Raw genomic sequence first — 16,192 nt, forward strand, 5'->3', positions numbered from 1 at the left:
TAGGCGGTCAAATTAAGTTTACTTAAATCATTTAAATTAAACATTATTGTAAACAATATCTTTATTTATATACCTAAATCTGTTTACATTTCATTAGGGTTGTCGTTTGTATTGGGACCAAAAACTTCGTCAACAACGGATGCTAAAGGAGGCGACTCCTCCTCCTCAGTGTCCATCTGAGCCATATATTCGTCCAACCGCTCCAAGGACTCCAAAGCTTCACGGGACTCTTTGTCTTCCAAATAGGTGTGCGGGTGTATGTGTGCCAGGACATGCTCTTCGGCCTGCTGGCTGGAGGTCGGATCAGATCGGTTATAGCTGCCGTACAGCTCGCGTAGTGTCGTCCGGGTAAGGTTGAATTCGCGCATCCCGAAGCTCATTTTCTGGGCATCCTCGGCGGCCTCGCGTCGTGCAGCCTTCCGTTCATCGTGGGCCAATTGCTCATCCGCCGTGCGTTGTACTCCCCCGTTTGCCGAGCTGTGGCGGGAGGACCAGGAGCTAGAGGCCGACTTGCGGTTGCGGTTGATGATCTGACGGCACTTGTTTGTGATACCGCCCACTATCTCGGACACCAGAGCCGTGGCTCCCAGGAAGTAGCCCAACGCCATCAGCAGGAACATGCCCTCCGTGTCGGCCGTCGTCAGCTGGCGCTCCTCCTGGATGATTTCGCGCAGCGAGGTCGATGAGCTGGCCTGCAACAGACGACCCGAAGCCGAGCGTTGCATAGCCCAGCTTACCTCCTTGTTGATCTTACTTATTAGGCCACTCTGCTGGGCCAGCAGGATCATCGAATCGATCTTCCGCTTGTAGACCGATTCCCGGGGGAAGAGGAACCCGATCTGGAAAAGGGCGAAACACTCCTCGCTCAGATGGAGGGCCGAGCGTCGCGATATGTTCCTGGAGGATAGTCAAGTTAATGTTCTGATGAACAAACAAGGATAGTTAGTTACTCATCAGAAAAATTCGACTGCACCAGGTACTCCAGCTGGGCCTTGGAACCCAGGAAGGCATAGTTCCAGAAGAAGCTCTGCGTCACGTTTCCAATACCTTCCTCGAGCGTCCCGACGAACTCCATCTTCTTGTACAGCCTGGAGGTCGGGATGTGCGTGGAGTTCTGAAACCAGCTCTCCCAACCACCATTGTCTATGAAGTAAGTCCCACAAAACCATGCCATTAAAATTAATACAATATTTGGTTACCTTACCCAGAGTGCCAACGCGGAAAAACAACCCCAGCAGGTCCATCACGGAGTCGACGGTGTCTGGAAACGCAGGAAGCGTCACGAAGGCGATAATGCTGCCCGTGTAGCAGGACGTGATGATGATCGTAAAGAGCCAGTATGCTCCTATTAGCAGGCGCGTGGAAATCTTCTGGGTGTTGCTCCAGGAGTACTTGCCGGTAAAGGTGAAGGCGTTGGTGAACATCCCGAAGACGTACCAGAACATGTTTTCCACCTCGCCCCAGTTGCCCAGCAGATGGCTGAGAGTCAGGCGGTCGGTGAATACTATCGGAAAGATGCCCCCAAGGTAGACACAGATGAGGGCCACCCACACCGGCCACTGGAACGGACCCATAATGGCACGGTACTTTGGCAGGGCCTTGGAGGCCAGCGTGATGAAGGCGGCACAGTCACGAGAGTGGCCCACGGACATATCCGTGTCGCGCAGTCGCTCCTCGGTGAGGTATATCCCCGACATCCCGATGTCAACAGCCCTCTGGGCAATCTGCGTCTGGATGTTGTCCACCACACCGCGAGAGTACGCTCTCGTTGGCGTCTCGGTGATGTCCACCGAGAAGTTGAGCCGCTTGGAGATCATGTTCAGCAGGCGGAACTCCACTCCGTCCCAGCGCAACTGCCCGATGCCTGAGGAGTCAAGCGTGCGAATGCGGAAGATGAAGGGCGGCTGGTTGGCGGCAGACACCTGGAAGCGGTGGCCTGCAAAGCCGTTTTGGAACTTGGGCGGAAAAAGATTTATGTGAGGCCGGGAGAGGGCGCCTTTAATCCAGCTGGTGAGCACCACCGGAGTGTTGGAGCCCAGGCCGTCGGCGTACAACTTGTGCGTGTACAGAACATAAGGACGCTCCTGCAGCGCAGATGAGTCGGGTTTCAATATTTATTACCTTGCCATACTTACTCGAAGGGGGTCCGACATCAAGGACTCTCCAATGACCAGCAAGTTCACGATATTTGAGGAGAGCTCTGAGGCCAAAAAGTCTCGAAGCTTCCACTGGGTGGACCTTGAAACGAGCACTACGCGGCTCTCCGTTTGGGGGCCCAGGATCTTCCGAGTCATCAGGGGGTCGGAAAGGAACAGAATGTAGCTCTTGCAGCTGCTGTCTATGTGGCCCGTGAAGTGGGTGTTCTTGGCCTCGTAGCGGGAGTTTATTTCGCCGTGGTAGAACGTAATGGGAAGGGTCTGGAATTCCTCAGTTAATTCTAAGCCTTGCTGACGCGGACTCTTACCTTAAACAAGTTCTCCAGAATGAGTCCATCGGACTTTTCCACAAAGCTATCGTAGTATATGACTGGAGGGCACTTTTTCAGGTACTCCTCGGCTATCTTGTTGACTAACCCGACTAGGGAGTTGGTCTGATCGAAGTTGTAGGCGTTCACATGGAATTTCGCGGCCAGTAGGTCCGCCCGGGGCTTTGGATTACCGTGGAAGGTGGGGTCCACCCGCCGCTTCTGACGCGGAGGGCAGCTGCCATAGAGATCCTCGTTTAGCTGGTACCGATTTATGAGTCGCCTGCTCACACAGTTCTCGGGAAAGTCCTGCCTCTCCAGGCAGTTGCCAGCCATCCAGTGGCTGGAGAATAGAGCTAAAACTATCCACGCTTCCCACATTGCGACTGGGGATATGTGCTCGGCTGCGAGCAGCAGGTCCTTTTATACCATCTCAGTCGGGGAAACCTGCACGCTAGGGTCATCACCTTATCAAATTACAGGGCCCAAAATCGTCGTAATTGCAACACCTGCTGAAATATAGTTCTATACTCTGTTCCGCCTACCAGAAAATCGTTCTGAATAGGATATACCCCCTGAAGAGTCGAATCAAACGCTTAAATAGTCAAATTTTATTACAAACATACGTACATTCATACACATAGGTGTTGCTTTTTACAATCGTTAGCACAAAATACTTAATTCACTCGTTTTGTCAGAAGGTCCTTACAGTGCGCCCAGCTGTTGAAAGCAAAGCTCCTACTTCGTATGTCCTTATAGTAGATGCAGATATGTCTAATTATATTGCATGTGGATCCCCTTAATACTTTCGCCTACTGATACCTTAAGTGCTAACCTACATTTGTCTCAATGAACTGAACTATCGGCTCTTGTTTCTGAAGAACGGCTAAGTATTGGCAATCGATTCCTCTAATTATGTCGCTTCTGATCCGCGCTCATTGACTTTTTTCGGATGTCCATCGGTAGGGACTAAGAACTGGGCAAAGGGTAGCTTTAAGTCGTTTAATAAAGGTTGTATCGGGAGTTTGGGGACGAGCCCAGAAACTAAACTATTCCATGCACCCAGTGGGGAATCAGGGAAACTCTTGGGACGGCTGTTGTGAAAGAACTATACATGTGGAAACGGGTTAGTTGGATTTTTTGAATGACCTGTGCACGTCTAATAGTACGTAAATTCTGCTGCAACTCTTTATCACAAATTAATCGAAAATATATATGTTAGCCTATCTCTAATGCGCCCGTCGCCTCCAATCCTGTCGAGCATTCTACTACGATATCGAAGGACTGCATTTATTATTCTTAGTGCTTATTAGTCTAGTGCCTTACGCCTAATTGCTCTACGTGTACAAGGACTCTGTGGGGATTGCGTGCGCAACAACTACAGGAAATCCGTACAAGTGGCAATCTATAGGAATATACAGATATATAGGCATATAGATATATAGGTACATAGGTATCGAGTATGATGTGTACGAAGGAATAAATAATTTTTAGTATCATGCTCCAAAAAAAATTAACTATGATCGTTGTTGTCGATGTCCTTTTCGAGAAATTAGCTACTAAATTAGAGTACTAAGAGTAGATGAAAACGTTTATCGAGTGAATTCCGTATTTTGAGCTCAGATGAAAAGGGCCCTATCCTTCGGCATCTCAGAGATGGCAGCGTGTTCCCGACTGCCCGAGCTCCAGATCCACGGTCAATGCGAGACTGGTGGGAACTGACGCCTTGCAGTCTACGGAGCGGGCTCCTCCACCTCGTTGTCGATGCGCGACGACCGGATGCCTGATTTGCCGGTCCAGGGGTAGATGTCGGGGCAGGGCTGACACGTCTTCATGTAGCGGACGCCGGACTTGTGCCACAGGTTGCACACCTTCGGGTTGTTGCAGCGCTTGGGCCGGTCCTGGATTGGGAAGGGATTTGATTAGACTGGGATATAATTAGACTCGGTCTCGGCTCACCGAGTAGTCGCATTGGAAGGGCTGGAAGGAGTTGATGCGCGAGATGGGCGTGGGATCGCGCACCCACTGCAAGGCCTGCCAGTTGGTCACGATCCACACGTCTGGCATGGCGTTGATGGCGTCGAGGAACTTGATGAAGCCCTCCTTGTGGTGCGGCTGCGTGAACCAGGCAGCGTGGTAGAAAAGCCCGAAGGGTGCCCTGTGGAATTGAGAAAACGTATTATAACTTTTTGTACAAAAGGGATAACACCTGAGACCCACCTGTTGGTGGTGTAGTGCCGTTCAAAGTTCTTCATGATCATTTTGGTCACGCCCTCCGCATCGCTGGGGTTCGAGCAGGCGTCGCCCATAGAACAGCGGCCTCCGTTGAGGTCCTGCCACATGACCATTGGAACCTGCCAGACCCCTGGGTATGATCGGGTTGGGCAGGGCGGAATCATGCAGTCGTGGAAGATCTTATAGTCCAGGGTGTAGGGCCAAGAGGGCGGCCGATTCTCGTAGACCGGCATGGAGGAGTCGTAGGTGAAGTTGGAGTCGTACAGCATCTTGTACATCTTGTTACCGCCCACCGAGAGGAAGGGCGCTCGCATACCGCGCACATCCGACAGCTTCACCCCGCCGTAGGCAGCCAGGATCTCCCGCTGTCCGGCGATTTCCCGAGTCCATTTCTTCTGGGAGAACTGCTCTCCGAAGCTGTGACTGTGATTTTGGCAAAATAAGGATTAGAATTTGGACCTTGTACGAATGGCAAGTCAATTGTTAATTAGAGATGGGGTTTTAGTCTTAGGAATGGATGTTTGGTGCTGAGGGAAGATGCTTTCTTTACTACTGTGTTTCGGGTACTTCAGCTACTGGGTTGTCTTTGCTGTGTTTGTGTTATCTGGAGATCCAGGATCCAGTGGCAGCTACTTACGAAACTGTGTGGGAGGCCATCTCGTGTCCATCGGCGTAGAGGTTCTGCACCTGGCTGTAGTCGGTCCACTCGTGGGACACGTAGAAGGTGGCCGTGATCGGACAGCCGTTGGGGTTGACGCGGCCCTTCTCGAACAGATCCGTGTACAACTGCTTGTTCAGATCGTTCACGGAGTCGTCGAAGGTCAGGAGGACGATTTGGGGGATGCTTTCAACGGGCAGTTCGCCTAGCAATGCGGATGGAGTGAATGTGGAAGAGTAAGCGGAAAATGTAGAGGATTCGACAGAGAAGCTTGTAACCAGAGGAAAGCGAGGCAGATCTGAGAGACGATTCTTGAAGGGAATGTGACCCTGGCTGATGCAAAACGGAGACCAACGCAACTTACGAAACGGTGTGGGAGGCCATTTCGTGGCCGTCCGCGTACATGTCTTGAACCATCCCGTAGTCCGTCCACTCGTGCGACAAGTAGAAGGTCGCCCGCCAGGGGCAGCCGTTGGGGTTGCTGCGGGTCTTGTTGTTGAAGAGCTCCTCGTAGAGATCGATGTTGATGGCGTTGATCGCATCATCGAACGTCATCAGTACGATCTGCGGCGTCTCTGTGACACTCAAGCCGCCTACGTATGTTGTTGGTTTTGTGTTTACTGTGTAGCCTGCCTAAATCTGAACCTGCCTAACCGGATTGCCGGACGAGTACTCACCTGGAATGTCCTTGCCACCGCAGTAGCAGTCGGGCAGCAGGCACACATCCTTGCGGCACTTGGCCGCCGTCTTGTCGGGTGTGGGCTGCGGGTAGATGGGGTCCGGTCGGGAGGGCGGGTTGCGGTAGATGTCCACGAACTCCTGGGCCTTTGAGACGATGGTTCCAGAGGGCTTCAACGTGGGCCGGGTGCGTCTACATGGAGGGCTTCAGTTAGGATTCACATACTCAACCACAGATCGGAATACTCACGGCGGATGAGTGCCACGGTTCGGGGTCGAGACGACATCCCGGTCCTGGTTGGTGTAAATGGCACTGCCCCGGTTTCTATTGTTGTTTCTGGATACATTTTGGGGGATAAGGGGTTTAGTTATCTAGATATTAAGCAATTATTCTCTGGGGTGTCAGGTAGGCGACACAATACGGGTTGCGCGGATTGCTAGTTTGTGCTACAAACAAAGATACAGATGCGGAATGAGTCCTTCACCCCCAACACCACGATTATAGTTCGAGGAACAGATGAGTTTCTTATCGCTATCCTTAACCAAGTTAACCGCCACCAGCATACGCAGAACAAACGAATTTTATCGGCCAATTTTCGTAAATATTTTCAACAGTGAGAACCAAAAAGTTTGTAGCATACTTATGTGTCACGTGTGGGAGTGTTTCGTTTATTTAGGCTGAGAAGAGACAAAAGTGTATAGAGTTGAGTAGAGAGCGCGGGGTCACTGGGAAGAGGAAGGAAATAGTTTATATTCGTGACGAAACTGACGCGTTCAGGTCATAGATACAGTGTTGCTTCGAGTTCTTCGAGGAAGTGGTTTGGGTGACACTCTAGGAACTACTAAACTTACTCTCTGTAAAATGTGCGAATAATAATACTACGATTGCAGGTCGAAGGTCAGTCAGTCAGTAGTCTTAAGGCTAATACACAATTTCGATTGAGGGGCTCTTTTGATTTAAAGAACTTGTACCAGACCTCTTAGTTCTCACGATTCTTTCCAATTACGGCAAATGAAGACGATACAAATAATAGTAATAGAAATAAGAATTAAGAAACGAAAAAGATCAGTGGGGAATAAATCACTACTTGTGAACTTGAACTGGCCACCACCGGTACGATTACGTGATCAGATATCGGAATTTTAATGCGTACACCTTCTAGCATCTAGGACTATCTACGATTATTGCAACATTTTACACAGCAGCTTGAATTTAGTAGCGACTAGCATGTCTCACTCCTGGGCGGCGAGGACAGGACTCTGGCCTGTCTCTACGGTGGAAGCCACTAGAGCCCACATCACCAGTATGGGTGTCGTAAGTACGGGTATTAGAGGTGGGTGGAATGAGGGTGGATGAGACTAGAGAGTAGGAACTAGAGAAGCTGGAGAACAGTACTTTCAGTACGATACGGTGTTGAGTGGGAGGCTATATGGTTGTTGGGTGTGTTCGAACGAATTACGGTGATTCTAATAGAAGGATAATACAGACGGAGACAGAGCGATCTACTGATCTGGGCGTGGGTGGGTGTTGGGCTGTACCTTGACGGGATCTCGTTGCACTTGGCGTTCAGTGTGCTATCTGAGCACTTCACTGAGGCGGAGGTTGCGGCTGCGGCTGCGGCAGGATTGCTGATGCTGCTCGACGAGTGCTTGCCAATGCTGGGGTCGAAGCCAAATTGGAACTTGGGCACCTTCCCTTTACCCGCCGCCAGCCCCTGCTGCGGCTGGAAGCCCGCCGGGGAGGGGGGGCTAGCGCTCGCGCCGGATTGGACCGCGGCGATCGACGACTTAATGACATTGTTCACCCTCGAAGCGCGGGCAGTGGGCAGTGCAAACGTGGCGGGGGGTGTGGCAGTGACGGTGGTGGTGGCTGAGGCGGGGGTGGGCGGATTCGGGGGAGCTGGCTGAGCTGGAGGGGCTATCGGAGGTGTTCTGGGCGTACTAAGTTCAGGGATGGCTGTCGTGGTTCGTACAGTGCTGGTGGAGGTGGGAGCGGTGGAGGACTGGAAGGAGTAGCTTTTTGGCGAGCTTGTGACGGCGGTGGATCGAGGGGGCGCGACGGGCAGGGTGGTGGAGCGCAGCGACTGCTCCGTGGTCAGATACAGGTTCTTGATCTCATCCACGGCAGCGTTTGTTTCCGGCACCGCGTACTCGTCCACGAAGTGGGACGTGCCGCTCTCGTCGCTGGTGCTGGAGCTGTCGCTGCCGGCCAGGAACTGCTTCAGTTGCTCCAGCACATTGGCCGATCGGAACTTCTGTGCCCTGGAAATGTATCCTGCATTTTGCAGACTCTCCGCCAGCGTGCGCTCCGCGGTCTGCTGGCGGTACTTGTTCGAGTAGAGAAACTTTACCGTCGGCCGCTCCGTTATGGCCACCACGTGCTCCGTGGAGCTGACCGTTTCTTCAAGGCTGTTCTGCTGCCTGGCTTCCAGCGGGTGGCTGATCAGGGCCTCGGCCCGTGGCTCGTCCGGCAGGCTGGCCTCGTTCTCGATGGGTTTACGCTTCAGCGACTTTGACGGAAGTTGGTCGTAGCCGGAGTCCGTGGCCTGGAGGGCAGCCTTGTAGACCTCGTACTTCTCCTGCGGCTTAGCTGTGGGCTCTCGGAACACTCGGATGCGATGTGGCTTTCGTTTTACGTAAGGGCTCGGCTCATAGCCGTTGGGCAGCCTCAACTTGGGGGCGTAGGTCGTGGGTTCGTCCGCCACATCGCCGAGGCTGTTCGAAGTGGGCACTGTGTATCGGGAGCGGCCGCGGGGCCGTCCTGGCAACTGAGAGACGCGAAGGGGCGAAGAAGCAACAACAGAGGAAACGGTGGTTGGGGTCGTGGTTGTTGGCACCGTTGGCGGAGGAGGCTCCGTGGTGGTAGTGCTCGTGGTGGTGGTACTCGTTGTCCGGAGCATGGTGGGTGCCGGTCTTTGCGGGCTAAACGTGCTAAGAATGGCGTCGCTGACACTGAAGTTTCGGGCATTGCCAGAAGCCATGGTGGCCAGGACATCCTGGCTGGTGTTTCTCGACGTCGGGGTGAGGAACAGACTCTTCGGTGGCTTCGGCGTCGTCTGCAGGAAGGGTGGCGAGGCGGGGGCGTTCGTGTATCTGGGCCTCGAGGTTGTTCGCAGGTTGTGCTGGTGCTGGCGCTCCTCCTGGAGCAGGTTCTCCAGGCTCTTGTACGGCGAAACGAAACGCGTTGCCGGGTTGGGAGTCACTTTGTTGAGACTGTCCTTCAGGAAGTTGGCGCGGGCTGTGAAGCTGGGAATCATGCCAACGATCTTCTCGGTGCTGGGGGTAATCTGAGCCCTGGGCACTGTTGTTGACCTCAGGGTGCTGCTGGACTCCACGCTGTCCGGGGTGTTCGAGACGAATGGTGCTGGAGGTGGCGTCCTTGCATCAGACGTGGTTATTGGACTCGAAGTGGTCGGCCTGTAGAATCCCTGTTGAATAGTGGGTCTTCCGTTGCGCCAAATGCGGAGAGGAGGGGCATATGTGGTGGGTACTATTTCCACGTAATCATCGGAGGTATCTGCTTGAGGTGTGGTGGCGGGCGTGGTTGTAGTAGTCGTTGTCGTGGTTGTGGTTGTTGTAGTAGTTGAGGTTGTGGTTTTATTCTCAGCCTGCTCCACAAACAAACTGAATCCGTGCGATCCACTCTGCAGGCTGTACTGGATGGGATGCTTATTAGGTCGAGACGTACTGGAGCTCTCCATGAGTTCCTCCTGAGAAGGCGCTTTTCTCTCGTTTCCGGGAATCCTGAAGCTCTGAGGCTCTACATCGGACAAAATATAGGTTTGAATGCGCTTTCGCTGTTGCGGCTGGTCCGTTGTCGGAGAGGGATGTCCTTCGAGGGGCCGGTAGAGAGCTTCCCTAGGGGCTGGCTTAACGGGCTTCTCCGACACCGAATGCAACAGATTGCCCCGCGGGCTGGTGCCGTAGGCGGCGGCATTGATAAAGTCCAGGAACCTCGGCGCAGTGCTCGTTTCGAAGGAGCGGCTGCTGGGCGCCTCGGCTGTGTGGACCTGGACGTTCTGACTCTCGTCAAAGACGGTCTCGACCTGCTCCACTTGGCTGCTGCCCGCGCTATCGGTCCCTAGGGGCCATTGGGTGGTCGAGGAAGGTGAAGGATGGGTGGCTGGGAGAGGGGATCGGGTCGGTTTTTGTGGAGACGACTGACTGGGGGAAACTAGGCTGACCAGCGACTGGGCCAGGCTCTGAAGCTTTGACTTGAGAAAGGGGTTGGAGCTGTAAGTGGAGGGATTGAGTTTGGGGGGTGTTGTCGTGGTGGACGGCTTTCGGGGAGCCTGTGGGGCTGTGGTGGTGGCGGGTGTGGGTGTGGTGGACTTGGTCTTTGACTTTTGGGGAACGTGTGGCTTGTGGGGTTTATTTGCATGCGCTTTCGAGCTGTTGAAGAGACGTGTATTTAGATCAGTAATCACATATGGTTAGTAGCTTATCCTAGCTGTGTTCGGTGGGCCTTTTCCTGACTAGCCTTTTGGTTCTCAGATTTCGGAATTTGAGTGGGTTGGGGAGCGGGTTATCGTTCGAGATGGCGGTACATGCTCATGCGTAGAGTACATACATATATTGCGCGACACCTATCAGTTATCTTATGAGTAGACATGCAATGGAGAGATTTCTTAATCACAGTACAGGGATTCGAGAGACAGAGATAGGGTCTAACAGTCAGCAGAGTTTCAGATCGATGGCGTGATGCGTTGCTTATAAGAATGGTCTAGAATCTAGATCCTAACCCGAAGCGATTTCGGCAAAGCTGCTTGAGAGAACTATCTAACTAAGCGGGTGTATTTGTGTTTGTTGGAGTTGGAAAGTCCTGGCTTATAATAGATAGATGGATGAGGTCCACAACTTGTCGGATGGCCATGATGTCTATGGCTCCGACCTTAGTATGTACTGTATTTTGTGGTGGTGTGATCTAATGAGATCTTACGAACTAAGGCGCCTAAGGTCAGCTATCTGCGAGAATTTCTCTTTTTGGCAATGGGTCTCTCAAAATACCTATACCTTTTTGGAGTTGTCGTTGATGGTGGTGGTGTGGTTGTACTTGTAGTTGTTGTGGTGGTGGTGGTGGTTGTGGGCTTTGTAACCTTTACGGCTTGTGTCGTGGGAAAGGAGGAACTCTTCGTGGGGCTCCTGTCGATGGCAGGAGTGGACTTCGAGTTCTTGGCCCGAGTCGGGGCGGCAGTGGCACTCTTTCCGGTTGGGCCAACCACATTGGCGGAGAGGTCGTAGTCGTCCGCCTCGGAGCGGGGCTTCGTTCGCGTCAGAGTGGCCTCGCTCTGGTCATAGTCCTCCGGCGAGCCGTAGGCGTACTCCGCCGAACTGGAGTAGCTGTAGTCGGGCTGACTCAAGCCAGAGCCATCTGGGGTGGTCAGCGTGTCATAGTAGGTCCGGATATCCGGGCGGGCAGCTGGAGTGGTCGAGGAGGGGGCGCTCGAGGGCGTGGCAAGCCGTTGGATAGCCACTTGCTCCGGCCTGGTAGATAAATGTATTGTATGTATGGTGGGTCTTTGGCAGAAGTGTGTGAATTTTGATGTGTGTGTGTGGATTGTGTGCAGCTAGTGTTCGACAGGACTCTATCTGGGGTCTATATGGCTAACCCGACCGGGTTCTAGGGGTCTAACACGGAAGGGTATTCTTCGGTGCGGTTTGGGGTTAGATTGCTCTGCTAGGCTGACTGTTTCTGTGTGGGTGATACCTCCGTCGATGGATGAGTTTCAAGATCAAGATGCCCCGAACTTGAGTAATGACGCGGTGAGCTTGTTATCTATGGTTACTTACCTCGGAGGCGATCGGGTCGGTTGATCGTAAACGTTATCCTGCTCGATCTGGCCAAAGGAGGCATAAGAGGAAAGTTTAGTTGGTGGCACTTCTGGATTTCCTGTCGCTACTTACCTGAGCATTGACGTCCTCATCGTAGTCCGTGCTGTAAACCAGGGTGGGCTGGTTACCGTAAGATGCCTTCTGGGGTGGGGTGGGCGTGGCAGACAGCTCGATTGGTCGGTAGGTGGACTGAGTCTGCTGCTGGCGCACGACCGGCTGGTACTGCGCGGCAGGCGGAGGCTGCTGCTGTTGCTGCTGATCCCGCTGATCCTGCTGCTGCTGCTGCTGGTACTCTATGTCCCTGTATAAATCGATATCGTCGTCGTAAATAGAATAATAGGATGAGTCATAGGGATGTGATGGGGCTTGCGCCTGCTGCTGCTGATGTGGTGGCTGCTGTTGTGGCGCTTGTTGCACTTGAGCTTGTTGGAATGGTGTCGGTTGTAGCTGTTGTTGATGCTGCGGAACCTGCTGCTGCTGATGCTGCTGGTAGCCACCCCCGCTCCCGCTCCCATGGTTAAATATGGATGCATTGTAGTAGTTACGACTGAGTTCTTGTGGCTGTGGCTGTGCCTGAGGCGTGGGCTGTACAAAGATGTTAGCGGGTGGTGGCGGCGCCCCCAGCGATGACGGTGAGGATGACTCGACTCTGTACAACACACACGTGGTTGGATTGGATTTTGGGAGTGATGATGAGATGTTGTCGAGTGAGTGGCGCAGATTATTTACAGCAATTAGATAATGGGAGATAATGGAGATATGTTGGCAACAGGGGAGAGAAATGGGTAAACGAGATCAGAACACAGTTCATTAAAACGAGGAGTTAGATATACCAGAGGTCAGATGGGCATAGACAGGCGGGAGCAGAAGTTAGATGATGAGTTAGAGATCGGGTTATATTTGGTTAGGAGTTAGGTTAGAGTTAGAGTAGCCCAGTCCAGAACATTTTGTTTAGTCAACTGTACAGGTTCGATCCGCGGGTGATCGCTTAGTAACGGGTCGTATATGGTATATGTACATTTATCGGCTGTATCTCGTGTATCTGTATCTTGTGTAGCGGCACAAAGTTTCATCCAGCAGCGAGCCACCTCCCGTGTCTCTCATATCTACCTGTGTCGCTCCCCACCGGCTGCGGTGTGGATGGAGTTCAGCTGCAGGCCGCCTAGGCTGCTGTGTTTGCTGTTCGATTCGATTTCAGTCTTGTTGCTGCCGGGGATCTCCGGCGCCGACGTCATCCACTTCTGTTGCCCTCTGGAGCGGGGCCGTGTGGTGAACCGCCCTCGAGTGGTGCTGCTTGGAGTGGTTGAGATGAGAGTAGTGGGCGTGGGACGCGTGATGCGTGGAGCGGTGGTTGTGACCCGCAGACTAGTCTCTGTGAGCTGGGGTAGCCGCTGCTTCAGCTCCTGGAATATGTCGCTGGGGAAGCTGATGAAAGAGGGCACTCCGGTCTCCACGTTTGGCTGGTTCAGTTGCGAGAAGTTTGGGAATGGACGACGAGTGGTGGTGGCTTCCAGGAAGCCTGTTTGAAAGTTGGGAGGGCGCAGCTTGCCCGGCGACTCTGTGACCATTTGAGGCCGTGGCGGGGCCATGGTCTCCGACATGGGCATGTATGGCGGCATTTGCGAGGGCGGCAAAATGTCCTCCTCGTCCTCCTCGTAGTCTTCATCGTAGTAGTCCACGCTCTCGAGGGTCGTTGTGGACGTCACTCGCGGAGTAGTCGGCGGCGGGGTCGGAGCAGAAGTCTGGGTGGAGCTGGTCTGCTTGCTGAGCTGCTTTTGAATGCCCTTGATGAAGCTCTCGTAGCCCTTGAGGGCCCTCGTCGTGGTTGTCGGAGGAGTCGCAGTGGGCGAGGTCGGTTTGGTCCTTATCCGAGGCTTTTGCGTGGGCGGCGAACTGGCCGTCGTCGGAGGAACCTGACTGGTGGAGCTGGGGCCCTGGACTAGGGTGTTGCGCAGACTTCCGTTTCCACTTGCAGGGCCATCACTGCTGACCTGTTTGAAGTACTTAATGAGGGGATTCAGCGCCGGATTGACGCTGGCCAGGTCGCTGTTTTTGAGATTGGCCATGAACTCGTGCACGTTGAACTGGAAGTTGGTGAGCTTAGACTTGGCAGTAGTGCTGGGCGGCTCCGTGGTGCTGATCGACTTGGTGAATGTCTGGTAGGATTCCGGCATGGTACTGTTGCTGGCGTAGCTAATACCCACCGGCAGGTGCGAGAAGTCCCGGAAGGGCACCTGCTGCAGGCTGTTGTGCCTGTTGAAGGCGAGATTTGGGGCGGAGACTACGTGCACGGGGGTCACGGGCGGCCGCAGCTTGACGGCCGAATGCCCTATTTGGTTGGGACGCTCCGAGCTAAAGACGCCCTTCATCTTCTGGTTTGCCACGATGTTGTACTGGAAGTAGCTGCTCTCCGTCGTGCTCCTCTGCGCCTCGGTGTCTGTTCCTATGCTGTACTGAGAGACCAGCTTTCCCGGATAGCTCGAGACCTGTTGGTTGTTGTAGAACCCGCCCATTGTGCTGTACTGGCCGTTGGGAGTGACCTGCTGCTGGGACGGCTTCAAAGGATCCACCTGGGAGTAGTACGAAAACGGAGCTTGCGCCGTGGAGGGAGCAGCCGGAAGAGCCGTGGAGGATGACTGGGTAACCGGCTGATTATCCAGGTGGAAGTAGGAGAAGTTCTCCGCTTGCAACTGCTTGCGCCTCTCCTTCAAATCCTTCAGCTGCTGGATGAGGTAGGGAAGCAGGTCACCTGGACCCGAGTGCTGCGGCCGGGGAGTGTTGGAAGCAGGCCCTGGTCCTGACGAGGTGCCCGATCCATAGTAGCTTCCGGCAATGGGCCGGAAGTCATCCTCCACCGGCGGCGGGGGAAGTGAGAGGTTGTAGCCCGTGTAGACGACCTTTGCCTTCTGCTGGGGCAGCGGTCCGGCGGGGGCTACTTGCTGTGCCTGGTGGAGATACGCCTGATAGCCTGGGCTGAGCTGGTTGTAGTTGTGGTTCACAAAGGGTGCCTGGGTGTGTGTGTGGGCGCTAGCGGGATTCGGCGGCGTCAGGTAGGGGTTGTAGTTTCCAAACGCGAATCCCGACTGTTGCTGCTGAAAGTTCTGGGCTGGCGGGGGAGCGTCAATGGCACGGTAGTTCTGCCCCGGCCACTTGGAGGAGCGCTGCCCCACGGGTCGCAGCTGGCGGGGTCGTCGCTTGGACTCGCCGGTCGCCACGTCCTCCCCAGTCTCTGTGTCCTCCTCCTCCAGCTCCATCTCGTCATCGGTGACCTGCTGGTAGTCGAACTCCATAGAAGCCAGGTTCTTGGGCTGGCTGATCTTCGAGGAATACTTCATGGGCTTCGTCACGGCTGGAGCCGCCTCGTCAAAGTGTTCCTGAGAGTTGTTGGAGCTGTTGGAGGTTTCCCCACTGATCGGTGGCGTGGTAGGGTCTTCGGGTTCTACGACTTCGCTGGATGTGTTGGAGTCGCTGTGATTTTTGGTTTCGGGCGTCACACTCTCGGTGACTTGGTCGCCCAGATCGCGGCGCTTGCGCAGGCGACCCTGGTCTGCACCATCGAGTCGGTTGTGTGCCAGTTCGTCTTCGAGTGTCCTGTCTTCGTCCAAGCTTTCGCTGTTTTCGTACAGGTTTGGCGGAGCAGTCGGATAGTCCGGAGTTCGGGGTCGTAGTTTAGAGTTCAGTGTTCGAGGTGTCGGTGTCGATTTGGAGCAAGATTTAAAGATAGTGCAGTATGCATTGTATGAGAGAAGAGAGCATGTAATACGATGAGAGTGGCGTAAAATTTGGAGATCAGTAAAGAGAGTAGTGGCATCAATTGAGAAGCACGAAGGATGAGTTCTACGAGCAAGAGCTAGAAGCGGGTTGATGTCCTGCTGGCTTACCTGTAGGCCGTTCCGAAGGCGTACGATCCGATTTTCCCGGCCTGGGGGATGGCATTGATGCTTGCCTGGTGAATGATTCCATCGCGGTCTCGCTGCACCTGACTGACGGTACTGGGCTGTCCGCGGTACACGCGCTGCTGTCGATCAGACTCCTCCTCTTCGACGGGCGGCAAGGTTTCTTGGGCTTCGGCGTACAGCTACACAAACGCGGGTATCATAATTATTATATTACCAATTATTTTGTAACTTCTAATTGGAGGAAATTATTAAATGAGGAAAAATTTTCAAGGAAAAGCAGAGATTCGATGTGGAAATCTTTTGAAGTATCCTGGTGAAGGATCGCATGAAAACTGGCAGAGAAATAGACATCGCTGTAGGCCATTTCGTTCTAAAAATCGTTTGAGGTATTCCGCTCAAGGAGCGGACAAAAACTGGCAAAGATAT

At 53.6% G+C, this 16,192-nt stretch overlaps 2 protein-coding genes across 12 annotated transcripts in view; both read right to left on the reverse strand.

The window, feature by feature from the left end:
• Nucleotides 1-83: 83 nt before the first annotated feature.
• Nucleotides 84-2,800, reverse strand: Ir21a (Ionotropic receptor 21a). Its single transcript, XM_043212762.1, is given in 4 exon segments — nt 84-897; nt 951-1,143; nt 1,205-2,417; nt 2,465-2,800. Coding segments are annotated over 4 exon segments (2,556 nt in total).
• Nucleotides 2,801-3,055: 255 nt separating this feature from the next.
• The window catches only part of Cda5 (Chitin deacetylase-like 5), a 35,606-nt gene continuing 22,469 nt past the window's right edge, over nt 3,056-16,192 (reverse strand). For 2 of the 11 annotated variants that reach the window (XM_043212717.2, XM_017250056.3), the window contains 12 exons: nt 15,749-15,945; nt 12,978-15,479; nt 11,940-12,516; nt 11,826-11,872; nt 11,049-11,519; nt 7,575-10,427; nt 6,286-6,372; nt 6,035-6,228; nt 5,337-5,562; nt 4,685-5,122; nt 4,424-4,622; nt 3,056-4,365 (listed from right to left, as the gene is read on the reverse strand). In XM_043212717.2, coding sequence (XP_043068652.2) covers nt 4,198-4,365; nt 4,424-4,622; nt 4,685-5,122; nt 5,337-5,562; nt 6,035-6,228; nt 6,286-6,372; nt 7,575-10,427; nt 11,049-11,519; nt 11,826-11,872; nt 11,940-12,516; nt 12,978-15,479; nt 15,749-15,945 — 7,959 coding nt within the window. In that variant the 3' untranslated portion in view covers nt 3,056-4,197. The remainder of the gene's footprint in view (nt 4,366-4,423; nt 4,623-4,684; nt 5,123-5,336; nt 5,563-6,034; nt 6,229-6,285; nt 6,373-7,574; nt 10,428-11,048; nt 11,520-11,825; nt 11,873-11,939; nt 12,517-12,977; nt 15,480-15,748; nt 15,946-16,192) is intronic. The other 9 variants (XM_070276903.1, XM_070276904.1, XM_070276906.1 and 6 more) reach the window with 9 other exon arrangements.

The sequence above is a fragment of the Drosophila bipectinata genome, chromosome 2L (assembly GCF_030179905.1).
Source record: "Drosophila bipectinata strain 14024-0381.07 chromosome 2L, DbipHiC1v2, whole genome shotgun sequence".
Classification (NCBI taxonomy): Eukaryota; Metazoa; Arthropoda; class Insecta; order Diptera; family Drosophilidae; genus Drosophila; species Drosophila bipectinata.